The sequence below is a fragment of the Gossypium hirsutum genome, chromosome D05, assembly GCF_007990345.1.
Source record: "Gossypium hirsutum isolate 1008001.06 chromosome D05, Gossypium_hirsutum_v2.1, whole genome shotgun sequence".
In the NCBI taxonomy this organism is placed as follows: Eukaryota; Viridiplantae; Streptophyta; class Magnoliopsida; order Malvales; family Malvaceae; genus Gossypium; species Gossypium hirsutum.
The window spans coordinates 5,022,548-5,044,890 of record NC_053441.1 but is presented as its reverse complement, the minus strand read 5'-3'; the positions used below and the strand labels follow the sequence as shown (position 1 = coordinate 5,044,890).

Below are 22,343 nucleotides of genomic sequence, written 5' to 3'. Positions count from 1 at the left end.
TTAAATATTTTTATAGGTAAATTATTACATAAATTGTTAAATTAATTAATTTTTATTTTAAAATGGTTAATATTAGACACTTTTTTTTTAATTTTATAAATTATTTTTGAAAATTTGCTTATTTTTCTAAGTTGACAACAACTCACTAGTATTTACATTATTCTATTATTGGAATTATTCAAATTATTCGAAATATAAATTTTAACTAAATTCGAATTTATTAAAAAATCGAACATTTCAAATAACTTAACTTGATTAATTCGAAAATCTTTCAAGTAAAATTAAATTAGTGTATATTAACCCGCGATAAATATATACATGTAATTATTTAAATTGTATTAAAAAATTAGATTCAATGTGGATTATGTATAAAATATTTGGTGTGATTTTGAGTGAAGAAGGGGTGAGTTTTGCTTAAGCAATCAGCCATGAATTCAGATCAAACTAAATCTTATCTTTAAGGTGACATAAGGCTTGAAAGATATGGGTAATCTGGTTGAGCAGATTTCAGGGTCAATAGTATTAGATTTTATCATATCCCTTCTCTCATCCATCAATGATTCAAAAATAAGAAACTGTTTTAACCCATAAAATAAAAAATAATAAAAAAATCAACAAATGGAACAATATACTTTTGAGTTAGATTAAGGAAATAACTTTCCAGTTTAAACAACATACACTCATGTATTATGTCTCTGCTAACCAACATTTTCAAACATCTACTAATTTAACATTTATAATGTGTTTTTTAATTTCATGAATTTGTTGGATGCATGTAGTGAATTTAAAATAATTATAAATTTTAATCCATGCATTTAATCTAAACTTGTCCACGTGTCGAATCATTTGACTCAGCCTGAGAACTTACTCGGAAAGTGGAAGGGTTTGGGTAAAAATATAAGTCTGAAAAATAGGTTTTGACAAAAAAAACAAGTAAATGGGTTAGGCCGCATGTAAGCTTTTTTGGCCCGACCTAAGCTCCGCCCGAATTTGCAAAAAAATTAAAATTTGCTTCTGTTTTTTTTTACTATTTTTTATCGTTTTGCTAACATTTTATTGTTATTGTTTGAATATTGTATAACTCTTATTTTATTAATAATTTTCCTATTATTTTAGAGGTATTTACTTGCTAAGTTATATTTATCTTAGTGTTATTTAAGTATATTTAAAAAAATCATTTGTTGTGAAACATTTATTTTAATATTTGCAGTGTATTTGATGTATTATATTTTTTTAAAATTTTTTATGTAAAAAATTTAATACAGGTTGAGCTCGAATTTTAGCATTTTTACTTTGACCGGGCTTGAACAAAATTTTAAGCCCATTTTTCAAATCATACCTAAAAAAAAGCCTAACTTTTTTACTTTGTGTGGCCCAACTCAATCCATGGACAACTTTAATTTAATCACATATCTTTCTTACACTAATAATAATGTGTATATTAATTAAATTAACACACATAAATTTATGTTTTTTTTATATTTTCAAAATATATTGAAATTTAAAGCATACTAATTTATTCATGAAGTATCATTCATTTATATAAAAAAATAAAACTCAAATTTAAAATAAAACTAAATTTAAAAAATAAAGTAAATTTGTAAGTTCCATGAATGGCTATGTATCAACCAGTTTAGTTTAACAATCTCAAAACACCAAAAGGGAAACCCACCTTTAGGTGACAAGTGTTGTTTGTTTTAATATTTGGAAAGACAACATTTCTCATCAGGTGAAATCAATAAATAACATGATTGCAAATGACAACTCCCATATTATATTCTATATACAGACATGTATTATCGCCCATCCAATCAAAATCATACAGAAAATGAGGTGAATAGTGAAGACGGTGATGGATTCAATGGGCGAATGAATATCTCAAAAATCATGATTGCATTAGCAAACAAATAATTTACTCATGGACGTGGAGATTTGAACAAATCCTTGGGATAGCGTGGCAAACAAAACACATTGTGTTTCATGTTCCAAGTGTTGTAAAGAATAGATCAGAACTCCAACTACTTATTGATTCATAGACAGCAACGTTCAACTCATTGTTCGGAGTTGAAAAATCTTTTCTTTCCTTCGTTGCCAAATCGAGGTAAAGTAAAAGTTGAGTAATGGAAACTTGAAAATGCCCTTGTTTTAGAAAGAATTTATCTTTAATCTAAAGTCTCTTAATTTATTCTCTTTCTTTTCCTGAATGTTTCTGCTTCTGTCCCCCATAATTTTTCCTGTTTTCCCATTCAGATTCCGAGAAAATTCTCTTGGGTTTTTGTTAATTTTTGGAAACCACTCGCCCCTGTTTTTGTTTCTTTTTACAGAATTTTAGCTCAGCAGCATGTAAGGACACTTCAAAAACACCATAATAAACACTTTTTTTTTAAACTTTGTTTCTCTGTTGAATCTTATTTATTTAATCAGTATGCATCAAATCGGATACGAGTTTCACTTGTTTTATTCTGTTAAGAGTATTTTAGATTTTTTGCCTTTTAACTTCTCTTTTGATAGGCATGTTTTGCATGCCTTAATTTGATCTTAGCAGAGCAGCAGGCTTTAATTTATTTCCCAGTTGTTCAGGAGTAAATTCAATGGGTTTCTTTTTTCTTTAACTTAGCATTCAACCTAGGATCTGGATCTTCTTCTTTTTTTTCAACATATTTTTTCCCTTCTCAAGATTCCCATTTGAATTAGCATAGGAGTTGTGAATTTCTCTGATAAGAGACTATCTTGTTTGATTGCTGTTGCATGTCCTTGAATTTGATAATGTCTGAATTAATAGATCAGTTACCAAATGACGTTTAAGCGACAAATTAAGTTATTGCCTTACTGGTTTTAAAACTTTTTTAGATGCAAGACTTGGGGAGATCAAATAAGCCACACATTATTGGATTTAAAAAACCAACTTAACTTGATTCATTCATTTCCAGACCTAGATGGGTATATATCTCAGCACCCCCAAAACTGAGAAATTCTCAGAAGACGGCGAGAATGATAGGGTTAGATATGGTCTATCATCCATGCAAGGATGGCGTGCAGCCATGGAAGATGCTGTGAGTAACAAATGGAACCTGTAATTTTTTCTAATTTTCTAAGCATTTGGACCTTATATTATTGCATTCTACTAGATAAGTTCCAGCAATGAGTTTTGGTAAATGGATTTAGTCCTTTATATAACCCCTTCCATATGTTTTTTTGGTGTCGTTCTCAATCCCCAATCCGATCTCCTAAATATAAGACAATCATGTTAATCCCTGTTAATTTTATTTACCATTTACAGTTTACTATGTATTATTCTACAATCAACTTCTTGGCCACTGGCATCTGAGTCCTTCCTATTTGTGTTCATCTCTTCTTAGATCCGCAAGCAGAATGGAATGTAACTCCATTTTTATACAAGTCTTTCCTCCCTTTTTCTGTCCTTACTAAGTTCTTTTTTTCTTCATTTCAATTTGTAATATACATATTTTGCTTTCTGTCTTCCTTATGTTGTACATGCTGTAGCTTACATTATCTTACTTTCTTGCAAATTTCCTGTTCTTGTCATATTATTGAAATGTTCTAGTTACTTTTTTTATTTGTTTTGTTAGCATGCTGCGTATCCTGATCTCGATGAATCTACTTCGTTCTTTGGTGTTTATGATGGTCATGGAGGTAAGATTTGGATGGTTCAGGTACTTATGATTGTTTTCAGTTCCATATACACATTTTCTTTTGTTTGTACACTATCTGAATTGAGGTTTTTGTTGTTTTCCATTAATGTACCTACTTGAACTAGAACTTGAACCAACTGAAGCATCTTGCAGCTTTTTTTCCTTTTCAATTGATTCTGTTGAGACGTTTATGATATTTTGGTGTCAGTGAATTCTGATAATTGCTTTTTGCAACTCTACTGAACTATGATGCAAATATGATTAAGTGTTTTACTAATGACCACCATTCAGGTTTCTTCAACTTACCCAAATCGCTAACTTTCAGGCAAAGTTGTCGCAAAATTCTGTGCCAAGTATCTTCACCAGCAGGTTCTCAAGCATGAAGCATATGCAACTGGCGACATAGGGGCATCAGTTCATAGGGCATTTTTCAGGTTGCTTAATTTGATTACTCAAGTTTTATGCTTATTCTTCGCTATTTTCCATTGTTGTGGGAGTCAACAATTCAATTCTGATGCTGGAATGATTTGGAGGATTTCTCGTGCTTAATACCTGCTAGTAATAATGTCTATTGATAAATTCTTCTGCGCATGAAGTTTGAGAGAAACTTTTCCAATTTTTCCACACTTCTTGTTATAAATTCCGCAAGGTTGAATTACTATCTCTATGCTATTATTACAGTCTAAGTAGCTTGAAAAGTAAATTAAAACCGGTGTCACTGATTTCTTGTTGCTTTTCTGATATAATCTTAACAATGTTATTTTTTTTGTTAAGCATTGTACTTCAACCCTTATATCTCGTTATAGATCTCTAAATTACCTCTTATTCTCTAATTTTATCTAATTAGGTTTAAGCCTCTGAGAAGATCATGAAAGGAGAAATGTATCACAAATTATAGTGCTTCCATTACCCATTTTGCTCCCTCCATGCCTGCCACTACCCATTTTTTGTTTGTGGTTTGAATGCCCTTTGTTCATTTCATGTGTTTCCAACTCGAGTTGCATTTTAGTGCAGAATGGATGAAATGATGCGTGGACAAAGAGGATGGAGAGAATTAGCTATTTTGGGTGATAAAATAGACAAGTTTACCGGCATGATAGAAGGATTGATATGGTCTCCTAAGGGTGGTGAGGGTATTGACCAAGATGATGATTGGGCCATTGAAGAGGTACTTATGAAAACATAAAGAATATATACATCTTACTGTCCTTAATGCTGAATGGAAATTCGGTGCTTGCCAGTAACTATGATGGAAATCAATGTTGAAGAAGAATAGAACTTGTATTGCTACATTTTAACTCTTAGCTAATTTGGTGCATCTCTGCACCCCTGATTTCCCTACGTACCATAAATGTGCATTGATTTGTTTGTACAATTAAGAAATTTATTTTATTACAACAATTTGTATGTACCATTTATATTTGTTTTAAAAATTTGTATTCAGGGCCCTCACTCTGACTTTTCTGGACCAACTTCTGGGAGCACAGCCTGTGTTGCAATTCTAAGAAACAACCAACTCGTTGTTGCAAATGCTGGCGATTCTCGTTGTGTGATATCTAGAAAGGGTCAGGTAACATTCTGTTAATAGGGTGTAATTAGCTTGTTTCATTTCAAATGGATACTAATATAGATAATATTTTTATCGATTTCAATTATATGTGGATGTACTGGCTATTGTGCTTTGAACTATGGGCACTAAACATAAGTGTCAGTTGTAGAGAACATTCTTTTCTTTCCGGATAAATAATCTATTTGACTTCTTCTCGTGGCTTCTTTTTTGAAGGCATACAATCTCTCTAGAGATCACAAACCTGATCTAGAGGCAGAGAAAGAAAGGATTTTAAAGGCCGGTGGTTTTATACATGCAGGACGTGTCAATGGCAGTTTGAATCTTTCAAGAGCTATAGGTAATTTACAGCTCTGTTGATACTTAGAAACAAAAAGGGTAGTGATTGAACTTACTAATTAGCACTTGGATCTCCTAAAGAGAGGCATATGCCATTGGGAACAAAGTGCTAGTATTACTTTATATGAACTTTCTAATAGCATTTCTATACGTCCATAGTTCCCAATTCAAATGTATGCTTCCATGCATATCTAAATTTTTTATGCTATGCATTTATGGGATAGAAACAGAGAGGGAGAGAGATGTAGTTTTAATACATTGTCTCGTTTTCCTGCAGGCGACATGGAATTCAAGCAGAATAAACTTTTGCCTGCTGAAAAGCAAACTGTATCTGCAAATCCAGATATAAACACAGTAAGTGTATTCTCAGTCAGCAGTCTGCGCAGATCAGATCCCTATACTTTGGAGCATTGGGTATTTAACTTATACATCTTACTCATTTTCTGTTAGGTTGAGCTCTGTGATGATGATGACTTTCTTGTGCTGGCATGTGATGGAATCTGGTATATTTATTTATATTTAATGCCTTTTTCTTTTAGATTATAATAGAATTAAGACTAGCATATTTTAGCATCTGATGCCTTCTCAATCTTTAATTTCGTCAGGGATTGCATGTCAAGTCAGATGCTAGTAGACTTTATTCATGAACAACTACGTTCAGTACGTGCAAAAGCCTATTTAACTTTGCCCTTTTTTAGGCGAATTTGCTCAGTCATTCCGTGTCTTCTTTTTTATGTATGCTCAATCTGAACTCTTGCATGCAATGCAGGAGACCAAGCTTTCTGTTATTTGTGAGAGAGTACTTGACAGATGCTTAGCACCATCAACAGCCACTGGTGAGGGTTGCGACAATATGACCATGATTTTGGTGCAGTTCAAAAAATCAATCAAATCTGCCTCACCTGAAGAGCTGCAATCCTCCCATTCTAAATCAGTTGGCACTGAATCAACGCCAGAGGGAGGTCAAGAAAAAGCAGTTGCAGCTGTTGGTGGAGCTACTAAATCCTCTATTTGAAGAAGATTGGAGGACCCTGCATTTTCTCAAATTTTGGAATATGAATATGTGGGATGGCTTAGAGCAGGAACGATTTGATGACATATTAAGAAAGTAATATATATATATGCTTTTCGTTTCCTTTCTTAAAAAAGAACCAATGATTTAATTGGGGTGTTGAGACACAACAATGCCAGTAATAACATGTACAGTTTATTATTATTGAAATGTTATTGGGTTAATGGATTGAATTTTGTACCTTGGAACTTGTCCCATATTGCCAAATTGTTCAAGGGTTCACCATGTTTCAATCAATGATTTTGCCCTTGATATTTCCTGTTAGCACAAGAAGTATTGCATGGCAGAGAATTCAAATCCAAAACTAGCAATCAAACAGCCACGGATTCATTCTATTGATATGATAAAAGAATCTTTTCCCAAGGCTGAAAACCTTGTCCAACCATCATCAAGAAAAAAAAAAACTTCCCATAAGCTAGACTTCTGAAAATCAGACACTGATACTCCACAGATATATTCATTTAATACCAAACTGAGAAAATTTGTCCTGATTCACAGTTAAAATGGAAGAAATAAGTGTAAGACAATGATATTAAAAATCTGTAGCAATGCCAATCAGAAGTTATTACAGGGAGACGGTTAATTCTTGTGCCTACCTCAGTTAACTGCTAAAACAATGAGTGAAAAGAATACTCATTACTCATTAGATCTTAAATGCCACCTGAACTTGCCATGAGATTTTCTTCTTCCCCACTCTTTTTCCATTCATCAAACGGTTTTGCGACTTCTTCCCCTTTCTAGACACTGCCTGAACATCTACTTGACTTCTCCCACTCCCTTCCTCATGAACCTGCAATCCGGGAAATACTTGATCAATTTTGACAAGTCAACATATAATAGCACAAGTTATAATATTATATATATATTTCATGTAGATTACCACATTTGGATCTAAATCAGGAAGAGAATTCAGTCTCCTCTCAACAGATACATTGATACCAAAATTCTTGACCATCTTGGTTTGCAGGTAGGAATTTTGTGATTGAACAGAATCTTTTGTAGTCCATATTCTCGAGACTTGACCATTGATAAATAGCTGTACCTCTGTCTTAAGAATCTACAAATCAGGAGAATAGGAAATATAAGCTATGTTATTGAACGAACCCTTCTTCTTCATCATTATTTAAAACAATGCAAAAATACATACAAATTCAGGAAATAGATATCATACCGAACTTCATTCAAAAGGCTTCCTCGCATCTGGTTAACCGTCTCCAATTTATTCTTCTTTGAAACAAATTCCTAGTAAATGATTGACACGAAAGAATTAAATTGCTAACTCGAGTACGACAGTTATAATCATTGGAACTGGACGTGTAAACCAGTGAACATTCATTCTATATAGTTTGTGAGAAAAAGTTTCTATACATTCCTTGAAGAACTACCTTTCTTGATTGCGGACACAAACCTTCCAACAATTAGCAAAATTCTATCTTTTTTCACCAGTTGGACTAAAGAAACTCGTAAAAATTTTAGGCAGAAACACAGGCTATAGCAGCAAAACAAGAAACTAGAATCTGATTTGATAATCAAAGAATGCAACCTAGATAATCACAAAACACAACTAAAAAGAGTAATTGAGACAAAAGACTAACCTTTTGCAATTCCAAGAACTCCTGGAGTAGGCTTTGATGCTTTAGTCTAGCCCTGGCTTCCTCATCAACAGAGTTATTGTTATATTGCCGATTCCGAGAAGCCCTTTTCATCTTCTATACTTCAAAATTGACATTTTCTTTACTAGAAGTTTAGCAGAAACTGTATCAGAAATTTTGCAGAAGCCCCCAACCCTTCTATCTTAGCAAAAAAGAAAACATTTCAAGAACCCAAAAAAATAAGCCCTTGTTTTTATTACCTTTTTCACAACAAAAAAAAATAAAACCAGAAAATCCAGAATTGAGTCAGTAAGGGATATAAAATTAAAATTGTGAATAAAGAAAAAAAGAAAAAGGGGAGGGGCAGAGAAACGAAGAAGAGGAGAAAAGTTTAAAACAGTAAAAACACTAATAATAAGGAAGATGTGGTGGAAATGGTATTCTCTATCTCTGAAACTGGAAGGAGAATGTGAGAACCCAAAAAGGCCCATGAAGAAAGGGGGAAGAAGAGCCTGAGTAGAATTAGAATGATAGAAGATCATGAGATACAGAGAAGGGTAAATGTGGGAAAAATGATAAGTTTTATTTTTTCTTTTTTGGAGGATAATAGAAGACATAACTATCCCCACCTATCCATCTTTCCATCTGTCTTAGTTTTCCATCCCTGTTGCCTTTTTTTACTTTTCTTTTCTTTTCGTTTTGTATTTGGTTTTGTTTTTCTGTTGTGCTGCTGTGTGTAAAATTTTGGTCCATTTGGGCTTTAGACAAAGATTTTTAGTTATGAGGAATTTTTTAGTATGTTTTATAAAAGCAGGAGATGGATAAAGGGCTGCTGTTTACTTGATGGGGTTGCAGTTATTTCCAAAGACAGGGAAACCTTCACACATGCCCTAAAATGGTGTTTCGATTGTGTAGGTAACAGCTACTCTGCCACCGCATCCCCCCTAAATTACAATTATATTCTCCTCGCTTTTTGCCCTTGATTTTGACTTTTGTTAAAACCTGTGGCCGGAAGGGACATCTTGACATCATCAAATCAGAAGAATGTTTTTCCTTTTTTCTTTTTTTACAAAATGAAAAAAAAAGTGCCTGTTCATCTGACAGAGAGGATATGTTGTTACCAACATATTTTAAATGCAAAACTACACCTCAACTCCTTTCTTGATATTCCATTGTATCTCAATGGTTATTAAATATTAATTAGCATGGCAACAAAGTTACCAACATTGATTGGGCATGAGGAAACTACTGATATTTTTCATATACATATTGCACAAATAATACAGCATGATATAAAATTTTCTTTTTCTTTTTACATGAAGAAGGATGGCACAATGCAAGCCAAAGGCAAAGGACATGAAAGATTCTGTATGGCATCTACACGTACTAAAACCGTAGTATTACATCATAATATCTCACGTAAATGATGTACATGAAGTATTCAGTCTCGTTGAAACTTGAATAGGAAACATCAACTGCCACAGCTAAGATAGATTCCACTCTCTGAACTGGTTCAAGCATCAGCAAGACTGACCAAGCCTGAAGTACACGAAAGGAACTTAAACTTAGTCATTGTGTTTGACATCAAATTGTACAATAATTTTCTGAATTTGCACAAAAAGCGTTGAAGAAGGGAAGTACCTGCTGCACCTTGTAAACTGGAGATCACCAGCCAGGTTTAATGAGTAGCATATATAAGCATCTATATATTTCAACATTCAAGACTGATTAGGAAGCTGAGCAATTGTTCCCCTGTTTGGGCTGCAGCCCCCAACCATCATCTGTTTGTAGACTGCATAGGCATGGTCTGAATTTCCAGACACACTGTACCCTCGAATAAGAGCATTATAGGTGAACACATTGGGTTCAAGACCCATAAGTTGTAGTTCTTCATAAAACTTTCCTGCCTGCTCCACCATTCCAACAGTCCCAAGATTGAGTATTAAGGAATTGTAAGTGTAAAGATCAGGAGTTATACCCCTATTCCGCATTTCATCAAAAAGAGAGAGAGCTTCCTCTATCCTACCTGACTTCCCAAGCCCATTAAGCATAAGGTTATAAGATACCAAGTCTGGATCAAGGCCAGTTAACTTCATTTCCTCAAAATAGTGCAATGCATCATCAACTCTTCCGACCAAACAGAGGCAATCCACAAGAATGGTGTAGGACTTCAAGTCTGGTCTTATCCCCTCTTTAGCCATCCTTTTAAATAAGTCACAAGCGGTATCTACATCACCAGCTTTTCCATATCCATTTATAAGAATATTATAAATAGCGCAATTAGCTTTGCATCCATATTCTTCCATCTCCTCAAACAATTGCTTTGCATCCTCCAGTCTTCCCAATTTAAGAAGTCCATCTATAAGAGGCCCATATGTACAGGGAGTTGGACGGAAATCACCACTTATGAGATCATAATACATATTCATAGCCTTCTCTATGTTGTTCGATTTTGCAAGACCAGAGAGGACTATATTGTGAGTTATAGTATTAGGCTTACATCCACGAAAAGTCATCTCTTCATACACTTCAAAGAGTTTATCAGTTTGACCAGACTTCCCACAAGCATCAATCAACAAGTTATAGGTGGAAATATCCGGAGAACAACCAATGCTCTTCATCTCTTCAAAAAGTTCCCAAGCCATTTCAGTGATATGGACGTCAAGTAGTCCATCGATTAACAAATTATATGCTGCTGGTGTTGCGATAACCCCCATATTTTTTGTGAAATTTGCAAACAATTCTCTGGCAAAAACAGCTTTTTTATGCCTACACAGATTTCTAATTAGAGGCAACAAAATAGACTCATCCTTACAGATCTTATTGCATGCCAATGTCTCAGCAAATCGTACAGCTTTATCCATTCCAGCTTCCGTCAAGATCCCACTCATTAAATCTTCCCAAAATGACCCGTTTGTATCAATCCCATCTTGATAAATAAAGTCCTGAGCAATCTTGAAGGCATCCATAAGCTGCCCATCCTTAACAACACCAGGAAGAAGGGTGCACAAAGTCACATAGTCAGGGTAAAGCAACTTCTTCATCTGATGAAAGACCCAAATTGCATCCTTAACTCTGTTTGCTTTAATAAAGCCATAAATGATAGTGTTATAAGTCAGAACATCAGGAGCACAGTTCCCTGGTGTCATTTTGTACAGCATTTTCAAAGCCAAATCAACCTCATCGTTCTTGCAAAGGCAATCCAACAGGATGTTGAAAGTTATTGTGTTAGGGCGACACCCATGTCTGGTCATACTCTCGAACAATTCAATTGCCTTTTTGACTTGACCTTCTTTCCCTAATCCAGATATTAATGTGTTGTAGGTCACAACAGAAGGGACAAGCGCCATTTCCTTCATTTTATGAAACATTACCCATGCCTCATCCACTCGTCCGGCCTTGAAAAGCATGTCAATCAAGGAATTAATGATCATTACATCAGGCTCACACTGATTTTCCAACATTTCAGAGAGTAACTTGATGGCATCATCTACTTGCCCAACTTTACTGTAGCACTTCACCATCATGTTGTAGGTAACTGAATCTGGAGCAAGCCCACTACTTTTAAGCTCATTGAAAATAGCTTTTGCTTCACTAAGCCTCCCTGCTTGAGCAAGACTATACAAAGATGCATTGCAAGCAATAACATTAGGAACAATTCCTCTAGCCTTCATCTTCTTGAAGGTCTTGAGAGCTTCACCATGGTCACCAGACTTTCCATAATAGTTAATGAAAAGTATGTAAGTAAAAGCAGTAGGTTTAATGCCTAGAGATTCCAGATTAGTAAAAAGTTCCAAAGCCTCACCAACCCTATTTAGCCTCAATAGTCCACAGATTAATGTGTTGTAAGTATGAAGATTGGGGGAGACCCCTTGCTCTCTCATGACCTCCAACATATCAAAAGCTTCATCTAAATTTCCAACTTTGCAGAAAGCATCGATAAGTATGGTGCAAGTAACCACATCAGGAGCATAACCATCAGCTTTCATTTCATTCCAAAATTCTTTCACCAAGTCCACATCCCCAGAGTCACTAAACTTGTCCAACAAAGTAATGTAGGTTACTCTGTCAGGTTTATGGCTGCTAGCTTTCATCTTTAGGAATATTTCCTTGGCTTGACCAAGTCTCCCAGTATTACAAAGAGCATCAATGAGAACAGTATAAGTAACAACATCAGGTCCACACCCCAGCTCATCCATTCTCTTCAAAATCCCAAATGCCTCATCAATTTTCCCAGCCCTACCAAGCACTCTAATGCATATTGTAAAAGTGTAAACGTTTGGCTTCAATCCCAGAGATTCCATCTCTTCTAGCAAATCCATAACCGTTCCAATATCTCTTCTCTTCCCAGAAGCTACCATGAGAGCTGAGTAAGTTTTAAGACTAGGCTTTAGACCTTCGGAGACCATTCTTCTATAAATCTGTAGAGCCTCCCTTACTAACCCAGATTGAAGTAGCAAATGGATCAATCCATTATATGAATATGCGTTCAGAACAATCCCTGCATCCCTCATTCTTTCAAGTCCAAATGGTGCTTGCCGAAGCCCACCTCTGATATCAAGACCCTTAAAAACAGTCACGTATGTATTCAAATCCCTCCTGATGATTTGCTTTTGCATAAATTCAAATACAAAACGCATTTCTCCCACCATTCTATGAACTCTCAAGACTTCAAGCATATGATTACAAGTTTCTGTGGTGTGAACAACATTGGGCAACTCTGCAACTGACTCAAAGTAAGAAAAAGCAGATTTTGGGTCCGAAATCGACTTGAGAACCCTTGAAACTTCATTGGAAGACAAGCTATTTCTGCACTTCCCATTTGCCAACACCATTTCACATGAATTTTTCATCACGTAGAATCTCAATTGCTGTTTTCTCCGTTTCTTCCAAGACACCATATATCCATCTGGAAAAACCTTAAACTTCCCAATCTTTCTACCTCCAAAGGAAACATTTTTATGGCTAAAAGCGGAGACTTTACTATCAACTAAAACACAACTATAATTGAGACTATTACAGCAAGCAGACATCGAGCAAAGTATTAAAACAGTCATTAGAGGGTAACTGCCAACAAACCGAGAATCAATAGAGAGTAATCAGAGATTGGTCACTTCGCATTTTCTTTGAAAGAGCATGAAAACGTAAAGATAGAGAAGAAGGCATCTGCTTACCTAAAATATCTGCTTCGAGAGAGAGAGAGAAGGAGAGTTAGCGAATTTGGACAAAGTGAAGTTCGGATATTTTCAAGTAGAGAGATTGGGCATTGGTTTCTCTGACCGCAGAATTTAGGCCCTTCAGATTTTTCTTCTCTTCTTTGGCATTATCTCTTCCATTTTTACTGTCCTTTCTCCTATTTCTTGTTTTCTTTTTCCTCTGTAAGATTAAATTATTTCTCTCAATTGTAAAAAGTTTATGTAAAAACTATTAGGATAAAACTTGTGATTTGTTTTGTATATTTAAAATTTTATAAATTAAATTCCTTTGTTTTTTATTTAAAACGTATAATCACTAAAATCAAAATTCTTTTTATTAAAATTTATTCAATTTAAATTTTGATTAAGTTATTGGTATATGATCACAGAAAATAAGCTTGCAAAAATGAAAATTTTTGACAAAAATGACTAACAACAATAACAATCGGATTAGAATTTTTAATTGAAAAAGATGATATTAAACTTTTAACTTTGAAAGTGTAAGAATTAAATCTAAATTTTATAAAAGTACAGGGATTAATAGTAAATTTTGACTAAAAATTAATAAGAAATGATTTTTTAGCTCAATTAGTAAATGGGGAGGTTTTAGGACAGCCCTGCTATGTAGATTTATATATTACAGCGTGTTTGGTTCGCTGTTTTCCCCCCCTCTGCATGCGTATTCCCCCCCTATGCAGCAGGCCCACCAGGAAACGGTTGTTTGGTTCGCTGTTTTCCCATTCCCCGCCGAATCGGTTACTCCCCCATTACATTGATTGCGCGTAATAGGCATTACGGCCCCTCAGCGCCGATTACCCATTCCGCGTCTTTCCCTTTTTTCTCTTTCGTTTTCTGCCCTCGTCCTCAACGCTGTCAAAAGCTTCCCCAAAGTAATCGACGGAGTCCTCGACGTTGTCAAAAGCTTCCCCAAAGTCGATCCTTCCAAGGTCACCCCTTTTTCTCACATCCATTTCACGATTTATTGTTTGATTTTATATTTCGGTGCTTGGGTGCTTAGGAAGAAATGATTTTGAAGTTATTCTTTTCTGGAACTACTTGATATTTCACCCGATTTATAGTGTTTTATGTGCATTTTTGGGTTTCATTCCCAAAATTGAAAGCCAAATCTTTCACCGGTAATCAATCATTTTTATACAATTTCTTTTCATGCTCATGTTTCCTTGTTTGGGTTTCTTTCAAAATTTCTGAATCAAATTGCTGTAGTTATTGGTAGATATTAGAAGAAGATAGTGCTGGTTTTGGCTTTGGGGGATTTGCATATACCCATCGGGCGGCTGATCTCCCTCCCAAATTCAAGTTCATGCTAGTTCCTGGAATGATCCAACACGTCTTTTGCACTGGTAATCTTTGCATCAAGGTATCCCATCTTTCTTTTCCTTTCTGGATTTTTTTTTTGTAGCTGAAATCATAGTTGAATTTGGTTCCAGTTCTTTAGCACTTTGGGTTTTATGTTTCTCAGCAAGCAATTGAATATATTAATTTTCTCTTCCTTTTTTGGAACTATGGATTGTTCATTCCTTTGTAGTAGTTATGCTAAATTTATGCCTAATTTAATCTGGATTTCATGTTTTTGCCCAATTATTTTCTCTTTGAGTTGTAATATGCGAAGAGATATTATTTGCTAGTTTGAATTTGGGAAAAGCAGCAGAAGCTACCATACCTGAATTATCAGTATTTTAAATGATCGCCAGCAATTGTTTTATTTGATAATTGTAATTTTGATCCGAATAGCCATTGCTGCTACCTTGCATTTATACATGCAAAGAATGATTCCTGTCATGTTTGATCTGAAATGCGTATAATCACGTGTCAGATACTAGTTTGTGCCCAACTCTGACATGAGTATGTTCAAAATTTCCGAAGCTTTTCCGTATGTTTGAAGGATTTTATCTCAATCCTTTGAATATGTGTAGGGCATATGTGCCACTTTTGAGAAAACGAGAAGAGTCCGTGTAGCATAGCATTAAGTAGGATTGAAGTACATATTTGGTTGAACTTAGAAACATGTAGGAAGTTAGTCACTAAAGGCTAGTTTCTCATTGCTTTTGAAAAGTGCTGCAAAAAAATGCTTATGAAAAATGCTTTTGAAAAGCTTGGTCTAAAATTTAAGAGTTTACTATCTGTTTAGTATTGCTTATGGCTCTAAAAGCACTTTTGAAAAGCTATTTTTCTCTTATTTGCATAGCCAACAACAAATCAAATGAACCTGATTTGTTAGCTTTAGCTTTATGGAAATTATGCCATAGTATTTCTACCAATTGAACTTTTACGGTTTTTGTTTTTCTTATTAAAATTACCACTGGCCCAGCTAATTCGGACTAAAATTTCAGGAAGTTCAAGATTACTTGAAGACACTTTGTCCTGACTTGCATATTACCAGAGGTGAATATGATGAAGATACAAGATATCCCGAGACCAAAACATTAACTATCAGACAATTCAAGTTGGGATTGTGCCATGCCATGGCCATCAGGTATTATTTTCTTCTTTCCGCTGGTATATAGTATTGGACTCTGCATTTTAAATCAGTAAGTAGTTTGCCATTGATGCAGATTATAAATTTATATTGAAGCATGCATCTCCTGCTGTGAAAAATATGTGATTTCATGCTAATGGTGTTAAATAAATATAAAAATAATCGTTCATGCCTTACATTTCAAGTTAAAATATGTTCTGTTTGGAAACTTGTAGATAGAGATCTTGCTCTCTTTTTCTGAAGCTGCTAAAGGATGCACGAAGGATCTACAGTTTTATGCATTTGTAACTTGTGATTCATGCGGTAAGTAGCGCCTAAAATTTGTTGGAATCATGTTGTGTTCAAGAACCATACAAGGACAAATGTAATCCACTAAATGCATAATTCCAAGTGGAGAGAAAGGTAACCTGGTATGTTCATCTAAGTTACTTACATTTTTTGCAAGTTGATTAATCATAGACTTACTGTTGCTTCTTTGTCCTTCTGCAGCAAGACCTGCATTCTACAAATATGTTGCCTTCATGTTCATCTTGAATGCACTAGAACTGTTTGCTTTACCTAGAGCTTCTTTCTAAAGATCAATATACCGATATTGCTGTGGGAACATATCCAAAAATGTAGAATGTGCTTTACCTAGAGCTTCTTCCTAAATATCAGTTAGTCCTTGATTTTTTTTTCAGTATGTACTATGTGTTATCAAGTAGATTTGGAGTTTGAATATCTACATCTAAATTATTTTCATTTCCAAGCAGAGATCTTTTCTGATCAATTTTCTTGTAACAAAATAAATAGTATCATTGTGTTTGTTATTGTAGAATTACAAGAGTCTTGTACTAATAGAATTTGATGGAGTTTGAATGGCTCACAGGTTTGATGGAGTTTATTTTTTAATTCTTTTTTAATTTTTTAATTATGTTCAATTATAATTAACACTACAAAAATTATCTCAACAAACGAAACAAAAAAAAGTAAAATGCTACAAACAAATCATGTTTCTTTTTAAAAAAAAAAGAAAGATATTTAACACACTATATTATTCAAATGGGTTTTTTTAATAATAATTATTAAGTCATCAATTAATCAAATCCACAAAATCAATTATTTTAGATTATATTTTATAGTATTATATATTATGATTTTAGTAAATTCGTATAAGAATATTTAATACTAAGAATTTTATTAAATTATATATTTATATTAAATTATATTTAATAATAATTATTTTAGATTATATTTTATAGTATTATATATTATGATTTTAGTAAATTCATATAAGAATATTTTAATATTAAGAATTTTATTAAATTATATTTTTTTATTAAATTATATTTAATAATTATTATTTTAAATTATATTTTATACTATTATATATTATAATTTTAGTAAATTCATATAAGAATTTTATTAAATTATAATATATTTAATTATAATTATGTTTAAATATGATTAAATTATTTATTATTGATAATAATAATCTTATTAAAATTTAAATAACAATAACAATAATCATTTACCAAAACAAATTTATGCTAAGGGTATTCTAGTCATTTTAGTTTTTTCCATTATGCTATTACACCTCTATTCCATTCAACCAAACACAAGATTACTATTACGCCTCTATTCCATTACATTCAACCAAACAGTTGATTTGCTATTACACCTCTAATCCATTACACCTCTATTCCATTACGCCTCTAATCCAATACAGCGAACCAAACGTGCTCTTAGTGTTTAAGTTTCTGAGTCTTTTAGTCTAATTAATTCTTTATTGATTTTAGTTTAGATTGTATTAATTTCTACACTTGTATTTGCAATTGTATAAAACTTTTAATAATAATATAAATTAAAAAATAATTATTTTTATCTAAGCTTACGCAACTTAAGAATTTTATTTAAAATAGTTTTTAAAATAATTAATAATTTTTAATCTGTGTTTATAACAATCACAACAAATCCATAGTAAACCTAACTGCGGCCATAAACCTCCCTGGCTTTTGCTCTAATAATCCCTTCAGCCCTAGCAATTTGCATATCTTAGAAGTTGTCAGCACCCACCAAAGAGAAAGGGTGACGTCTGAATCTTGAACACCCACCAAATATGGAAGGAGGTGAAAGAGGGAGCTCAGCCATCCCTGAATCTGTGATGAATTCAGTGAAGACAACGCTAGTAAACGTTGAAAACCTAAGGACCCATTTGCTCGAATTCTTGTCCCTCTCTGACCCCGATGTCCTTGCTCAAATGCCCCCTCTTCAACGCGCTCAGGCTTTCTTCACCCTTGCCAAAGCCACCACTACTCTTTTCGCTTGTAATTTCTATTTACTTGTTCGGGATTTGATTTTCGTGTTAATTATTTCTATGTGTGTTTTAAATGCTAAGCTTTTTATTGATCTTTTTTTCTGCAGTGAAGTTGAGATGCAGTGGAGTGCACCCAGATGAACATCCTATTAAATCAGAGCTTGTACGTCTCGTTTAAAACTTGAATTCGTACTTCTACATTCTGGGTTTGTTTATATGTATGGGTCTCCTTGTTGGGTGGCATCTTTTGATTTGATGTTAAGTTTGTTTTAGATGATATTGCTTCATTTATTGGGAATTAAGAGCATCTCTAGTGTTTGTTTTAACATTGGGATATCATTATCTATTTATTTTCGAAAAACGTTAGGATATCATTAGTTGATTGTCTCATTTGTCTGTTGTAAAGTTCAATTGGCATTGTGGCTTAACTTTTCTATCCTGTTTTGGTTTCCATATCTAGGAGAGATTAAGCTTGTATCAAGAGAAGCTAGAGCGGTTCATAGAGTTAAGTAAAGGTACATTGTTTTCTCTCATTCCTTTCCATATATGTTAAGTAGCCGATGCGTCGATTCAGAAGTATAAGATTCCATTATTCCACATTTGCTTTAATTTTGGAATTAACTATTTGTATCACATTCTAACATAAGTATCTGTTCTTGAAGCACCGTTGCGACCTTCAACCACCTTGAACTCTCAGGCCGCAACCCGTTTCATTGAGCATTCGTTACCAGACCTGACCCCTGGTAATTGATGGTTCACTTCTTTTGTGGTTGCTCTGAGTGCTTGGTTTTGTCTTGTTTTCTAAGAGCTTTTTTTGTGTGTGTGTGTGTGTGTGTGTGCAGAGCAGAGGCAAAGTATGAGGCAAATCAGTAAAGGGGAGGGGCCAACGATAAAATATTCTGGTAGTAATGTTAAAAAGAAGAGAAAATATCAATCCTCTGAAAAACAATCTGTTGAAGATGCTGCTAAAGAATTCCTTGAGAAGGCAGCTCGTGAGCTTTTTGGTGATAAAAAAGATGGTTTTAGGGGGCCTCTACAGGTTCATGATGCTTCAGATGATGACTTGCCTCTGTCCTGATACTCCAGGTGTTCCTTACAATTACATGGTCATATTACCTCTTAGTGTTCTTTTACTTCCTAGTAGCATATTCCCGAATGCGTTGTATCTTTATTGGACGTGCTATGCTATAAAAATACACATAAGGTGGGTGGGAGTTTAACCATATGCATTCTATTTCCTCACATTCTATAGCCAACCCTAAATGCGCAGCCTGCTTGATTTGTATCTATTTCCATTTTCCTCGCATCCTAAATAAGCCAACCACAACTTTGATTTGTATGCGTAAATGCTTTGTAGCCTGCCTGATTTATTCACAAGAAGCTAAATTGTATGTTGTTTCTCTTTTTCGTCTCACAGATTCGGTTCGGTTGCATGGGACAGGTTATAGGCAGCAAGTGAACATTTAGATCTTTCAGTTACAGTTGAACTTGATGTGTATTATTAATTTATTTCTTTCAAGCATTGTACTGTCTGAATATATTTATTTTTAATGGAGTAAATCTTATAAATTCTTCTGAAGCCGTATTTTTTAGAATCATGTTGGGTCTTATAGACTCTTTGATGAATCGATAAATGACTCCAAATTGTCACCAATTTGGTGGGACATTCAACAACATTAAAAACAAAATGAAATAATTTTAATGGAGTAAATCTTATAAATTCTTCTGAAGCCGTATTTTTTAGAATCATGTTGGGTCTTATAGACTCTTGGATGAATCGATAAATGACTCCAAATTGTCACCAATTTGGTGGGACATTCAACAACATTAAAAACAAAATGAAATAATCTCTCGTGGATTTGAAAAATCCAAACTCTCTCCCAAAACCAAAACTACCCTCACATCTCAGAACAACCCCAAGACCACAACCCCCAGTGTGACCAAGAAACCAGCCTTCAACCCAGCAGCACTGCTGGTAGGAGCAATGGCAGGACCCTCAATTTCTGCCGGAGAAGGTGCTGGGGAGATTCCAGTGTACCTATGCTTTTGAGACAATACAACAACGTGCAACTTTTGGCCTTGCTCGCAGTGACCCTTTGCTCCACTGATGAAGTAAAATGGCCCTGACCTATCAAGCTTAACCTTGGTGTTCCCATCCTTGTACTCTGCAATTGAGTTTGAGGTATTGCAGCTTGCATAAGCCTCCTTAGTCACTTGCAGCACTGAGTCTTTGCCACCATCATATTTCCACACTGCAACATATAAACACCAAAAAGGATTTAGGAAAAAAATGTGAAGAAAAAGGAAAGCACTATAAAGTGAAGTGTAGCATTGTATTTAAGGATGGCAAGAAAGTAGGCTTATTTTATTACCGAGAGAGTCGCCGATGCGGAAACGGGATTTTTCAGCCCATCTGTTGAGAGAATCTGATTCAGATGATGGAATCTTCCAGGCGTCTGTCTTCCCACCAACCAAGATTTCTTTAGCTTCTGTAAAGCTTAGAAATAGAAAGAACAGAAAGGAAGAAGTTAGCCTTCTTGAGAAAATATCCACGGGAAATCAAAGTCTGGAGAAGAGAAGGCAAGTGAAGGATATGGCTATGACAAAGAGAAAGAGAAAAGCGAGTTGGGGATTGGAATAGCAAGTCCAGGGGATCACTGTGTTTATATAGAAAGTGAGAATCTAGGTGGGGGAGATAATTAGAAACTAGCCGTTACAGTGATGGTGCACTGCCACTACTAAACTGCTAATGTTGGCCCCTTGGGCTCTGAGCCTCTGTCTCTGTCTCTGGCCGGTTGTCCCTTTAATCATTGTAACGGTTAAATTGAACGAAGAACGGGAAAGTAGATCTTAACGACTGGTCTAAAGAAAGCCCATCAGTTCAAGCCCAGGATTTTGAGCTCTCTTAACAAAGTTAGGCTGTGGTACTTGCTGTTTTCGTTCTACGAGTGAGTTGCGTTGCCATCTGCTAGGGGTGAACACTTGGCATGACGCGATTACTTGCCACCGCTAATTGCTACGTGTTGTTCTCCAAGAAATGCTGGCAAAGTTGGCTCTTCAATTGTCCTAAGCCCTTGACAGATAAATAAAAGGAAGCATTGAAGTTTATGGAATTTCAAATTTGAAGTTGATAGAGAAAATGTCAAAAGTTGAAGACTGGAGAAAGAACGCAGATACCCACAAGATGAGCCCAGAAGAGGTAAGAGCAGCGGGCTTGGAAGGATCGAAGAAGCCACCAGGCCACCACCCTGGAGGAGTGTTGCACCAAAGGAGCAAGCTTCCGGTTTCCATGACTACTATGACCATCGGCGGCCTTCTCATCACCGCGGCCATAGGATATTCGGTGTTGTACACCAGGAAAAAGCGTGAAGCTAGTGCCCTAGATGTTGCCAAGGTGACCACGGGTATTGCTGACCCCAGTGACACTCGCCCCAGGAAGTAGTCGTAGTATGTATGTATAATAACTAATTTCTACAATAATAATAATAATTTCTACTAGTGTTTTTCTTCCACGATAATTAATCATATCGAAATAGTACATGTACTTCTCAAGTGATTCCAAATTGTAGTGGTAAGAATTTCACGGTTATTCATATCCCAAAAAAAAAACACCTTCTGAACAGGAGAAACAAAGCAAAAAATCTGTTTATCAATTTTGACAGGTTTGAGGGGAGGGGTCGCTTGACCCAAAAGCAAGCGTAAAATCCGATAGTTCCAGCCCAGTTGGCACCTAAAAAATTGAAGCGATTAGCAATTAAGAAGCAGGTATCCGAAGTCTACCATCAGTCCTTAGGAATCTTATTACATTATCTTTCTCATTTTCTCCAATTCCATTTCTTTCAAAACAAAGCAAGTCAAGGAAATGAAGTTAGGATGTGAACAACCGGAACTTTAGTAGGTTGTACTTCCATGAATCCAACTCGATTAAAGCCTCTTTTGGGAACTCCCTGTTGAAATTGAACAGTCTACATGAGTATTACGAGTTCTGCGTTCAGCTACATCTTGGCAACAAGAAGCCCGGACTGCAATCAAACAAAATTCTCTTCTTCTGTTGAATTTAACTCTTTGTTTTTATGTTCAACTATATCGGGCAAAAATAATAAAATTGAATTCGCCACCATCAGATAATAAG

General features: G+C 34.8%; 5 protein-coding genes and 2 long non-coding RNA genes across 17 annotated transcripts; 4 read left to right on the top strand and 3 right to left on the bottom strand.

The window, feature by feature from the left end:
* Positions 1-1,769: 1,769 nt before the first annotated feature.
* LOC107906816 (probable protein phosphatase 2C 60) lies at positions 1,770-6,811 on the top strand. Of its 3 annotated transcripts, none has more exons than XM_016833936.2 (11): positions 1,770-2,101; positions 2,931-3,053; positions 3,591-3,654; positions 3,979-4,087; positions 4,668-4,821; positions 5,098-5,223; positions 5,437-5,560; positions 5,837-5,913; positions 6,010-6,062; positions 6,165-6,219; positions 6,329-6,811. In XM_016833936.2, exons 2-11 carry the CDS (start codon positions 2,937-2,939, stop codon positions 6,572-6,574), a joined length of 1,125 nt encoding a protein of 374 aa, XP_016689425.1. In that variant the 5' UTR covers positions 1,770-2,101; positions 2,931-2,936; the 3' UTR covers positions 6,575-6,811. The 3 variants fall into 3 exon arrangements, with proteins under 3 accessions (XP_016689425.1, XP_040949176.1, XP_016689426.1); XM_041093242.1 differs by having other exon boundaries at positions 2,851-3,053; XM_016833937.2 differs by lacking the exon at positions 1,770-2,101 and adding an exon at positions 2,125-2,343.
* A 258-nt stretch (positions 6,812-7,069) lies between these two features.
* LOC107906817 (pentatricopeptide repeat-containing protein At4g31850, chloroplastic) lies at positions 7,070-13,586 on the bottom strand. 3 transcript variants are annotated; one of them, XM_041093239.1, is made up of 6 exons: positions 9,865-13,586; positions 8,227-9,762; positions 7,803-7,873; positions 7,512-7,688; positions 7,228-7,421; positions 7,070-7,118 (listed from the first exon to the last, which is right to left on the bottom strand). In XM_041093239.1, the coding sequence occupies exon 1, from the start codon at positions 13,278-13,280 to the stop codon at positions 9,942-9,944; it is 3,339 nt and encodes a 1,112-aa protein (XP_040949173.1). In that variant the 5' UTR covers positions 13,281-13,586; the 3' UTR covers positions 7,070-7,118; positions 7,228-7,421; positions 7,512-7,688; positions 7,803-7,873; positions 8,227-9,762; positions 9,865-9,941. The 3 variants fall into 3 exon arrangements, with proteins under 3 accessions (XP_040949173.1, XP_040949175.1, XP_040949174.1); XM_041093241.1 differs by having other exon boundaries at positions 7,070-7,421; positions 8,227-8,368; positions 8,853-9,762; XM_041093240.1 differs by having other exon boundaries at positions 7,070-7,421; positions 9,865-13,290; positions 13,398-13,586.
* A 471-nt stretch (positions 13,587-14,057) lies between these two features.
* On the top strand, positions 14,058-16,656 carry LOC107906819 (uncharacterized). 5 transcript variants are annotated; one of them, XR_001686770.2, is made up of 5 exons: positions 14,058-14,365; positions 14,643-14,796; positions 15,770-15,912; positions 16,131-16,325; positions 16,405-16,656. It is a non-coding gene; the product is annotated as an uncharacterized lncRNA (long non-coding RNA). The 5 variants fall into 5 exon arrangements; XR_005913723.1 differs by having other exon boundaries at positions 14,066-14,365; positions 14,653-14,796; positions 16,131-16,317; XR_005913724.1 differs by having other exon boundaries at positions 14,066-14,365; positions 16,135-16,218.
* On the bottom strand, positions 15,688-16,484 carry LOC121217593 (uncharacterized). The gene is made up of 2 exons (XR_005913726.1): positions 16,349-16,484; positions 15,688-15,952 (listed from the first exon to the last, which is right to left on the bottom strand). It is a non-coding gene; the product is annotated as an uncharacterized lncRNA (long non-coding RNA).
* Positions 16,657-17,849: 1,193 nt separating the features above from the next.
* Positions 17,850-19,790, top strand: LOC107906821 (nuclear nucleic acid-binding protein C1D). Of its 2 annotated transcripts, none has more exons than XR_001686773.2 (6): positions 17,850-18,221; positions 18,319-18,374; positions 18,672-18,726; positions 18,874-18,954; positions 19,054-19,415; positions 19,629-19,790. XR_001686773.2 is itself a non-coding variant. In XM_016833941.2 (6 exons), the coding sequence occupies exons 1-5, from the start codon at positions 18,014-18,016 to the stop codon at positions 19,287-19,289; spliced, it is 636 nt and encodes a 211-aa protein (XP_016689430.1). In that variant the 5' UTR covers positions 17,850-18,013; the 3' UTR covers positions 19,290-19,297; positions 19,629-19,790. The 2 variants fall into 2 exon arrangements, 1 of the variants encoding a protein (XP_016689430.1); XM_016833941.2 differs by having other exon boundaries at positions 19,054-19,297.
* Positions 19,791-19,984: 194 nt separating this feature from the next.
* On the bottom strand, positions 19,985-20,770 carry LOC107902804 (early nodulin-like protein 3; the record flags this gene model as incomplete). The annotated part of the gene is made up of 2 exons (XM_016828922.2): positions 19,985-20,463; positions 20,584-20,770. Coding segments are annotated over 2 exons (534 nt in total), but the record flags the coding sequence as incomplete, so codon positions are not given.
* LOC107906822 (uncharacterized) lies at positions 20,590-22,342 on the top strand. Of its 2 annotated transcripts, XR_005913722.1 has the most exons (3): positions 20,590-21,662; positions 21,874-21,976; positions 22,062-22,342. XR_005913722.1 is itself a non-coding variant. In XM_016833942.2 (2 exons), the coding sequence occupies exon 1, from the start codon at positions 21,351-21,353 to the stop codon at positions 21,651-21,653; it is 303 nt and encodes a 100-aa protein (XP_016689431.1). In that variant the 5' UTR covers positions 20,590-21,350; the 3' UTR covers positions 21,654-21,662; positions 21,874-22,342. The 2 variants fall into 2 exon arrangements, 1 of the variants encoding a protein (XP_016689431.1); XM_016833942.2 differs by having other exon boundaries at positions 21,874-22,342.
* Position 22,343: the final 1 nt, after the last annotated feature.

Coding starts and splice junctions, on each gene's coding strand:
- LOC107906816 (XM_016833936.2), top strand. CDS start 2,937: ATGGGTATATATCTCAGCACCCCCAAAACTGAGAAATTCTCAGAAGAC. Junction 3,655..3,978: donor TGTTTATGATGGTCATGGAG/GTAAGATTTGGA, acceptor GCTAACTTTCAG/GCAAAGTTGTCGCAAAATTC. Junction 6,220..6,328: donor TTCATGAACAACTACGTTCA/GTACGTGCAAAA, acceptor CATGCAATGCAG/GAGACCAAGCTTTCTGTTAT.
- LOC107906817 (XM_041093239.1), bottom strand. CDS start 13,280: ATGACTGTTTTAATACTTTGCTCGATGTCTGCTTGCTGTAATAGTCTC.
- LOC107906821 (XM_016833941.2), top strand. CDS start 18,014: ATGGAAGGAGGTGAAAGAGGGAGCTCAGCCATCCCTGAATCTGTGATG. Junction 18,727..18,873: donor GTTCATAGAGTTAAGTAAAG/GTACATTGTTTT, acceptor CTGTTCTTGAAG/CACCGTTGCGACCTTCAACC. Junction 18,955..19,053: donor GTTACCAGACCTGACCCCTG/GTAATTGATGGT, acceptor GTGTGTGTGCAG/AGCAGAGGCAAAGTATGAGG.
- LOC107906822 (XM_016833942.2), top strand. CDS start 21,351: ATGTCAAAAGTTGAAGACTGGAGAAAGAACGCAGATACCCACAAGATG.